At 42.5% G+C, this 10,145-nt stretch overlaps 1 protein-coding gene across 2 annotated transcripts in view; it reads left to right on the top strand.

The window, feature by feature from the left end:
* Window positions 1–521: 521 nt before the first annotated feature.
* LOC144000371 (uncharacterized) overlaps window positions 522–10,145 on the top strand; it is a 70,992-nt gene continuing 61,368 nt past the window's right edge. The window contains exons 1-2 of one of the 2 annotated variants that reach the window (XM_077494171.1): window positions 522–653; window positions 6,977–7,242. In XM_077494171.1, the coding sequence (XP_077350297.1) occupies window positions 619–653; window positions 6,977–7,242 (301 nt within the window). In that variant the 5' untranslated portion in view covers window positions 522–618. Of the gene's footprint in view, window positions 654–6,973; window positions 7,243–10,145 lie in introns of both variants that reach the window. The other variant, XM_077494170.1, reaches the window with a different exon arrangement.

Here is a 10,145-nt window from a genome sequence, read left to right as displayed (position 1 = left end):
TAATAATACAATAATACAATGATATAATAATACAATGATATAATAATACAATGATACAATGATATAATAATACAATAATACAATGATACAATGATATAATAATACAATGATATAATAATACAATAATACAATAATACAATGATACAATGATATAATAATACAATGATATAATAATACAATAATACAATGATATAATAATACAATTATATAATAATACAATGATACAATAATACAATGATACAATGATACAATGATACAATAATACAATGATACAATAATACAATGATACAATGATATAATAATACAATGATACAATGATACAATGATATAATAATACAATGATACAATGATACAATGATATAATAATACAATAATACAATGATATAATAATACAATGATATAATAATATAAAGTTGCGTACACCTTCATTACAGTGTCAGTGAGCGTTATCATACTGACACTCCACACCCTTCTATGGGGGAGGGGCAGACATGACGCAGAATTTGAAACTAAAGTAAAAGTGAAAGTAAGTGGAGGAAGAGATCCGTACAGAAGACAGACAGAACAATACGAGGAGACGGACAGAAGGACACAGACTGACAGATCATCCAGACAGAGATGAGTTGGAACCTTTGGTCACAGATTACTCAAAGGTAAGACATTGTATCTGCTCTCTGTATAACTGTATATAGAGGAGGGGGAGGGGGAGAGGGGGAGGGGAGAACTCTGATCAGGCCTGTACACATTGTCAGTGGGAATTTCTTGTACTGTCAGCAACTCCGACTAAAGGCCACAATTTTACTTCCCCCCAGAAAAGAAAAAACAGACAGACAATCACATGAACTCCTCAGTCCCAGTAGATGTGGGCTTCCTCCAGCTGGGTGCTGATTGGTTGTATTTAATGCCGATCGTTCCCCGGGAAAGGAGCTCCAGCAGATTGCTGAATGTATAAAGAAACATCACTCTCCCCGGAAGAGTCCAAATCATTGTTATATTGGGGGGGGGGGGATTTACTAGAAATGGAGAGTGTAAAATCGGGTGCAGCTCTTCCTAGAAACCAATCAGCTTCCAGGTTTTATTGTCAAAGCTTCATTGATCAAACTGAAGTTGAAAGCCGATTGGCTGACGTGCATCATCTGCACCAGATGTGACACTCTCTACTTTCAGACTCATGCAGGATGCAGGTTGCAGATGCATTTTGCCTTTTTCAATACAAGTTTTTGATCTATTTAACCTCTTGCTTACCGGGCACTTAAACCCCCCTCATGCCCAGACCAATTTTCAGCTTTCAGCGGTGTCACACTCTGAACGACAATTGCGCGGTCATACAACACTGTACCCACATGAAATTTTTTATCACTTTTTTTACCCCAAATAGAGCTTTTGGTGGTATTTGATCACCTGTGCAATTTTCATTTTTTGTTAAAAAATTTAAAAAGACAGAATAAAAAAAAAAAAAAAAATTATTTTGTTATAAAATTTTAAAACAGGTAATTTTTGTCCGTCACTGATGTACGCTGATGAGGTGGCAGTGATGGGCACTGATCAGTTATACTGATCAGCAGCACTTCTAGGTGGCGCTGATTGGCACCACTGGTGGGCATTGATAGGTGGTTCAATTTTTGAGGCATAATTGCCTCTTCCATTTCGGGACCGATGTCCCTTTAAGATGAGCCGGTGATCGGCTTTTTTTTTTTCTCCTCCGCCGTCAGCGTGAGGAGAAAAACAAAACGATCACCGAGCTTTTGTTCTGATCATGTGATCAGCTGTCATTGGCTGACAGCTGATCACATGGTAAGGGGCTGGGACCGGCCCCTTACTCGGATCGGTGATCACCCGAGTTTGGTGCACCTAAATTAACCAAAAACGCACTGCAACACACTTATGTAGGGCCAGTTCACACCACATGCAGTCCAGTGCGTTTTTTTTTCTGCATCAAAAACACATGGAAAGTAGGTTATATGGTTATGGAATAGTTCACACCAGTGCGTTCCACTTCCCCAAAAAAAAAAAATAGTAGAACATGCTGCATTTTTTTCTATCCTGGACTGTACTGGAACACTATAAAATGCATCAAAAACACACCGAATGAACCTAAATGCACCAAAAACGCACTGCAACACACTTATGTAGGGCCAGTTCACACCACGTGCAGTCCAGTGCGTTTTTTTTTTTCTGCATCAAAAATGCATGGAAAGTAGGTTATATGGTTTTCAATGGCATGGTTCACACCAGTGCATTCCACTTCCAAAAAAAATGGTAGAACATGCTGCATTTTTCCTGCGCTGGACCGTACTGTAACGCTGTAAAAAGCATTGAAAATAAAAATCACTGGAACGCGCCTAAACGCACCAAAAAGGCACTGGAACACCCATGTTCTTATTTAAGGTTAAGGAAAAAAAAGGGGGAGGGGGGGATGCACTGGACTGCATCAAAAACACATCAAAAAAGCAGATGTAGAAAAGCACCCGGAACGCACCCGGACTGCGTTTCTGTGGTGTGAACTGATCCTTACTAAATGCTAAAACTAATAGAGAGAGATGATCCTGAAATCAGAGTTAAATCCCAATGAGACCCCCTCATTGCTATTATCTGTATTGCAGACAGCAACATTGGATTGCAATCAAACTCCTAAATATCACAACGACATAAAAAAAATAAAAAAGTATAGAAAATAACTGAAAGAATTATTTATTTATTTTCAAAACACTTTTGTTTTTATACTAAATACAATTTTAAAATATTTTGAAGCATGAAGGATACATATAATATATTTATTTAATTATATGTATTCATTTTAGGTACTTATATAGCGCCATCAATTTACACAGCATTTATATACTACATGGTTTGTTGCAATGGGTGTGTGTGCACAAATTTTAACCACTTGCTTACCGGACACTTAAACCCCCCCCCCCCCCCCCTCCTGTCCAGACCCATTTTCAGCTTTCAGCGCTGTTGCACTTTGAATGACAATTGCGCGGTTGTTCTGCTTCGCATTATTGAACTGTTGTATAACACTAGTCAGACAGCTTAACAATAATTCAGAAGTCAAGAAACGTGAGACATCAGATCTGTATGTATTCTTTTTTTTTAAGAATAACGTTGTAAAACTACAACATGAGCATAAACAATCATATGTGTCAGTACATTACAACATTATACAGCAGCCTCACTATCAGTGAAAGCACTCGCAGACAATTCCACCATTAGTCCAGGAATAGATAAGAGCTGTACAGCGTGCAGTCGGCTTGGATCAAGGACCAATCATGAAATGAAGGAAATACATTTCCAGGTTAAAGGTTACTACCTTTCACTGTGAAGAAAATACCACTTCCTGTCAAGCTGTGGCAAAATAATAACTAACTCTGACCACTAGATGGCAGCAACGTGAAGCTAACATTGCAGTATAATCGGTAACAGCACATAGCACATATTACTATGAAAAATATGTGCAGAACAGCGGTCATACAACACTGTACCCAAAATAAATTTGGATCATTTTTATCATTTTGTTCCCACAAATAGAGATTTCTTTTGGTGGTATTTGATCACCTCTGCGGTTTTTATTTTTTGTTAAAAAAAAAAAAAAAAATATATATATATATATATATATATCTTTTTTAGATTTTGTTATAACATTTTGCAAACCGGTAATTTTTCTCCTTCATTGATGTACGCTGATGAGGCGGCACTGATGGGTGGCAGTGATGGGTGGCAATAATAGGCATTGATCGGTTACACTGATAGGCAGCACTGCTAAGTGGCACTGATTGGCACCACTGGTGGGCATTGATAGGTGGCACTGTGGGCACTGGAAGGTGGCACTGGTACTGGTGTGCACAGAGGAGGAAGATGTGCCTCCTTCCTCTTCGGGACCGATGTCCCTTGAACATAAGCCGATGACCATTTTTTCTTTCTCCTCATGCTCTGGTTGTCATTCGGCTATAGTGCGGACGGCAAGTGGTTAAAGTGTGGCATGTTTGGTATCTATTTACTCGACGTAACATCATATTTTATATTTTACAAAAAAAAAAAAGAACTCCACTTCCCTTGGCCTCTGTTATTCTGCTCTTTGCTGATTCTCCTCCTACCTATGTCAGCAAACTTTCAGTGTCACATACAACAACATCTGCTCCTCTCCTCTTCCTCTCTCTGTTGGGGTACCCCAAGGTTCCGTCCTTGGGCCCCTCCTATTCTCTCTCTATATTTGGGCCAGCTGATAACCTTCCATGGTTTCCAATACCACCTCTACTGTCATGACACTCAGATATGTCTCTCAACGCCTCAACTCACCCCATCAATCTCCTCACATATCACACACTTACTGAGCATCATCTCGTTATGGATGTCACATCATTTCCTCAAACTCAATCTGTCTAAAGCTGAACTTGTAATATTTACTCCTCCCCGATCCCCTCCATGTTACTTTACCAATGAGATCAACGGCACAACCATTGGACCCTCCCCACAGGTCAGGGTGCTGGGTGTAATTCTAAACTCTGACCTCTCCTACAACCCCCACATCCAATCACTGGCTACTTCTTGCCGCCTTAAACTCCGCAACATTTCCAGAATTTTCCCCTTCCTGACTAACAACACCACGAAACAACGTATTCACTCCTTGGTTATTTCCTGCCTTGACTACTGCAGCGCCCTCCTCAGTAGCCAAACTTTATACAGGCTCCTCCCCCCTTCAGTCTATTATGAATGCTGCTGCTGCTAGTCTAATACACCTCACTAACCGATCCATGACTGCTGCTCCTCTCTGCCAATTCCTTCATTGGCTTCCCCTCCCCCACCATAAAAATTTCCAAATACTAACCACAACGTACAAAGCCATCCAAAACATCCCCCCCAGCTACATCACCAACCTCATCTGCAGATATTGCCAAAGAGCCCTCTCTGCTGCTCCCAGGACTACCTGCTTTCTAGCTCCCTTGTTACCTCCTCACTTGCTCACCTGGACTTCTCCAGAGCCTCTCCCATTCTCTGGAACTCCCAGCCCCAGTATGTCCAGTCAGCCCCTACCCTGTCCGCCTTTAGGTGATTCCTGATAACTCACTTATTCAGGGAAGTCTACCCCACCTCCACCTCCATCTAAGAACTGTACACGAGTCACCTCCATCAGATCATCCCCTGCAGCTATTACCTTTTGTACCATCCTCCCCCTGCTTTTAGATTGTAAGCTCCATGAGCAGGGCCCTTCTATTCCTTCTGTATTGAACTGTATTGTAATTGTATTGCCCCCCTTTATATTGTAAAGCTCTGCATAAACTATTGGCGCAATATAAATCCTGTATAATAAGAATGAGCCTTCCCTCCCCCACCTCCATCAATGAGACTCCACCATATCTTCCATCAATGAGCCTTCCCTCTCAACTTTCATCAAATAGCCCTCCCTCCCCATCTCCATGAATGAGCCTTCCCTCCCCATCTCCATGAATGAGCCTTCCCTCCCCACCTCCATCAATGAGCCTTCCCACTCCCCCACCTCCATCAATGAACCTTCTCTCCCCACCCTCATCAAAGAACCTTCCCTCCCCACCGCCATCAATGAGCCTTCCCTCTCCACCTCCATCAATGAGTCTTCCCCCCACCCTCATCAATGATCCTTCCCTCCCCAGAGCCATCAATGAGCCTTCCCTTTCCACCTCCATCAATGAGTCTTCCCCCCACCCTCATCAATGAGCTTTCCCTCCCCAGCTCCATCAATGAGCTTTCCTTCCCCACCTCCATCAATGAGCCTCCCCCCAACCTCCATCAATGAGCTTTCAATCCCACCACCATCGATGAGGCTTCCCTCTCCCCCACCTCCATCAACAAGCCTTTTCTACCCATCCTCATCAGTGAGCCTTCCCTCTCCCCCACCTCCATCAATGAACCTTCCCTCCCCACCTCCATCAATGAGCCTTCCCTCTCCACCTCCATCAATGAGTCTTCGCCCCACCCTCATCAATGAACCTTCCCTCCCCAGCTCCATCAATGAGCCTTCCATCCCACTGCCATCGATGAGTCTTCCCACTCCCCCACCTACATCAACAAGCCTTTTCTCCCCATCCTCATCAATGAGCATTCCCTCCCCACCTCCATCAATGAGCCTTCCCTCTCCACCTCCATCAATGAGCCTTCCCTCTCCACCTCCATCAATGAGCCTTTCCTTCCCCACCTTCTTTAATGAGCCTACCCCCCCACCTCCATCAATGAGCTACCCCCCCCACCTCCATCAATGAGCTACCCGCCCCACCTCCGTCAATAAGCATTCCCTCCACCCCCCATCAATGAGCCTTCCCACCCCACCTCCATCAATAAGCATTCCCTCCACCCCCCATCAGCGACCCTTTCCTCCCCACCTCCATCAATGAGCCTTCCCTCCCCAGCTTAATGTTAATTAACAATTACTAATTTGCAAAATTTTATAACAGAAACAAAGAAAAATTATTTTTTTACAGAATTTTTTGGTCTTTTTTCTTTTATAGCGCAAAAAAAAAAAAAAAAAACAGCGGTGATTAAATACCACCAGAAGAAAGCTCTTTTTTTTGTGAAAAAAAGTACAAAAATTTCAAATAGGTACAATGTTGCATGACTGAGTAATTGTCATTCAAAATGTGAGAGCACCGAAAACTGAAAATTGGTCTGGTTATTAAGGGGGGTTAAGTGCCCGGTGGTCAAGTGGTTAATAAAACAAATTGAAGTTATTTTTCCCTTTAAAACAGCAATAAGCAGCATCTATGTAAATAAGAGAAGAGAATATTATGTGCCTGATTTTATAATACATCAGAATCAATATTAACAATCTTTTTGTTATGGAACAATCTACGGCTAGAATTGCTGTCCAGCAGCTCTGGAATCTCACCAGGACTATAATGGGGAATTTCTTGTATGTCGTCTAATCTGCTTTCTATGGTTTGTAAAACACTGTGTATTCTGGAATATGCTCTGTCAGTAATAATAAAATACATTTACGGTACAGCAGGATGAAGCATGTGGTGGGGATCACCACCAGGGTGCCTGAGAATAGCTTTCGATGGTTACAGGACTTCATCACGAGGGAATATCCTGATCACGTTGACGTGGTACATCTTCCCATCACCAACGACAACAGAGATGACTGGAAGGAGATCGTGAATGCGTGTTCTGCCGTCATTCTCTATCACACCAAACAGCACGGACGGGTTAATATCACCGATGTGGAGGGAGCTTTATATGAAGAAGAACTTCAATATTTGAATAATAAACTGGGTAAGGGACACAACTTGTACAAAGTGGTCAAATTTCCTAAGAAAAACATGGAGATTGCCACTGCTGACTGCTCATTCCGAAAAAGCTGGACAACCAGTATTTCCCATCACTGACCCAAAAACACACAGGAGGAGGTCTTGCTTTACCCCGATTATCCAATGTATTTTTTTTTTGCCCATTGCCCTTCCATCCCCTGTCTCTCTTCTTTCCCTCCTCATCCATTCCCACCTGTTATCTCTAATTATCTCCCATCTACTCCTTTTTATCTCCGGCCCTCCACCCCCCCCTCCCATTTTTCTCTTCTTCTAGGTTTTTGATTGGGGTTGGGTCTGTTTTGGTCAGTCTCCTCTCTATTCTTCTCTCCACTCTTCCCCTCCTCTCACTTCCTTTTCTTATCATCTTCTTTCTGTCTCCTCTCCTTCCTTCTTCTCTTCTCATCTCCTAACCCCCCCCCCCGTCCCCTTCTTCCCATGCTCTCCTCTTCTCTCTAGTTCATTCTTTTTCTTTTCCATCTTTACCTCTTTTTCCCTCACCACACACCCTTCCCTTTTTTCCTTTCCCTTTTTTATCCTCCTCTCCTTCCCTTCTTTCCCCTTCCCATCTATTATCTCTCATTCTTTCCTTCTCTCCTTTCCTCTTCTCTTTTTCCCTTACTCTTCTCTTCCATCCTCTTTTCTCCTTCCTTGGTCTTCTTTAACTTCCTCTCTCCTCCCTTCTTCTTCTCTCATCTCACCCCCCCTCTCCCGTAACCCTCCCTCGCCACCCCTCCTTCCCATGTTCTCCTCTTCTCTCTAGTTCCTTCTCCTTCTTTTCTCTCATTACCTATCCTTTCCTCACCACACACCCTTCCCTTATTTCCTTTCCCTTTTTTATCCTCCTCTCCTTCCCTTCTTTCCCCTTCCCATCTATTATCTCTCATTCTTTCCTTCTCTCCTTTCCTCTTCTCTTTTTCCCTTCCTCTTCTCTTCCATCCTCTTCTCTCCTTCCTTGCTCTTCTTTACCTTCCTCTCTCCTCCCTTCTTCTCTCATCTCACCACCCTCTCCCGTAACCCTCCCTCGCCACCCCTCCTTCCGTCTTTAAGGCAGGGCAAAAGGGGCAGCTGCCCTGGGCCCTGTCATTGTTGTGGGGCCCAAAGCAGCTGCCCCATACTTGCCAACTATCCCAGTTTACATTCCCTTGTCCCTTGAAGCTTTAATCCTGTGCTGTGTCCTGATATCTCAGTGTGAAGTGCTGCTACTAATGCTGCCCAGCTCTGCCCTATTGTTGTGTACAGATGACTCACCTGCAGACCCTGTGTTTACATGTAAATAACCAGCATTCATATGTAAATAGCAGTGACATGCATATGTAAATAGCTGAGGCCAACAGCATTGATATGTAAATAAAGGCAGCATTCATATGTATATCATGCCCCCGTGCAGTGAGGAGATGATGTGCTGTAACCAATAGCATCCAGTGAGCGGTATTACTGTACAGTAATCTCTAGCAGCCAATCAACAAGCAGAAATCATGTGCTGTAACCTCTAGCAACTAATTAGTGAGCCTTAAGGAGTGCTGTAACCTCTAGCAACCAGTCAGTAAGCAGTAATGATATGCTGTAACCTCTGGCAACTAATCGCAATTGCTGCCTGATCTAATACAGTAAACTGATTTTAAGTCTAGCTGCTATTTATTGTATGTCTCAGAGAAAGTGGAGAGTGAAATTGCATGGGGGGGGGGGGCCCTAAAAAATTTTTTGCCCAGGGCCCAATTAATATTAAAGACGGCCCTGCCTCCTTCCCATGTTCTCCTCTTCTCTCTAGTTCCTTCTCCTTCTTTTCTCTCATTACCTATCCTTCCCTCACCACACACCCTTCCCTCTCCTGCTCTCCATTTTTTTTTTAATTCTCCTCTCTCCAACCCTCCTCTCCCTTTCCCAAATCTTTCTTTTCAATATTTCTTTATTGATTTTCAGTATTTGAAACAAGATAAACAATTGTAACAGCTTAACAGATGTTCCGACTAGAGAAAACAAATACAGATCATATACAGTAGAGTAAAGTAACACATAGCTAGTCAATTATGCAAACTAGTTAAAATAGAATTTGGTATAGGCATTAGAACAAGAGAGTATAAATATAATATCTCCAGTCGGGGGGAAAGGGGGAAAGAGTACAGGTAGGAGAGCACCAGTTAGGAAATATAATGGATACATCAGGGAGGAATGGTTACAAAGGAAAGTACATCAGTCGGACAATAATATTTATAAGGAATAGCAAGTAAGATCTAAAATTATGCAGTTACCGTACATTTCGGGTGTGAAAGCCAAATACGCCAGTCAGAAAAAAACTTTTTCATACTTAATTGTTTTCGAGCTATTATCTTTTCCATCTCACATTGAAAGTTTAGGTCTGCAATTGTGTGTGTGAGAGAAGGAGAAGAAGAGGCTTTCCAAAGTTTAGTTATGTTCAATTTCGCTGCAAGGAGTAGGTGGATAATCACAACTCGTGTATGTGTTGGAAATTTGTCAACGCCGAGGTGTAGAAGAGCCAATGATGGCTCGGGGAGTGTAGGGATTTGTGACAGGTTGGATATCAAGGCAAAAATTTGTTTCCAGAAGGAGCTCAAAGATTTGCAGAACCATAGAATGTGCGCTATGGTACCGGTACTTCCACATGATCTCCAACAGGTAGAAGGATGATCAGGGAAGAATTTAGAGAGACGATAAGGTGTGAGATACCATCTATGGAGTGTTTTTTGATATGATTCCCAATGATTAGAGCAGCGGGAGGCTGTGTAAGTGTATCTAAAGGCACGTGTCCACATGTCAGGTGTGACCTTAGTGTTTAGTTCGTCCATCCATCTGGATAGAGACGGTATTTGCGAGTAAGGCCGATTATCATTCAAAGTAGAGTACATCAAT

This window comes from Lithobates pipiens, unplaced genomic scaffold, assembly GCF_037356315.1.
Source record: "Lithobates pipiens isolate NorthernLeopardFrog02 unplaced genomic scaffold, aLitPip1_a1.2 Scaffold_22, whole genome shotgun sequence".
Lineage (NCBI taxonomy): Eukaryota > Metazoa > Chordata > Amphibia > Anura > Ranidae > Lithobates > Lithobates pipiens.
The sequence above is the reverse complement of the archived record's forward strand: the minus strand, read 5'-3'. Positions and strand labels throughout refer to the sequence as shown.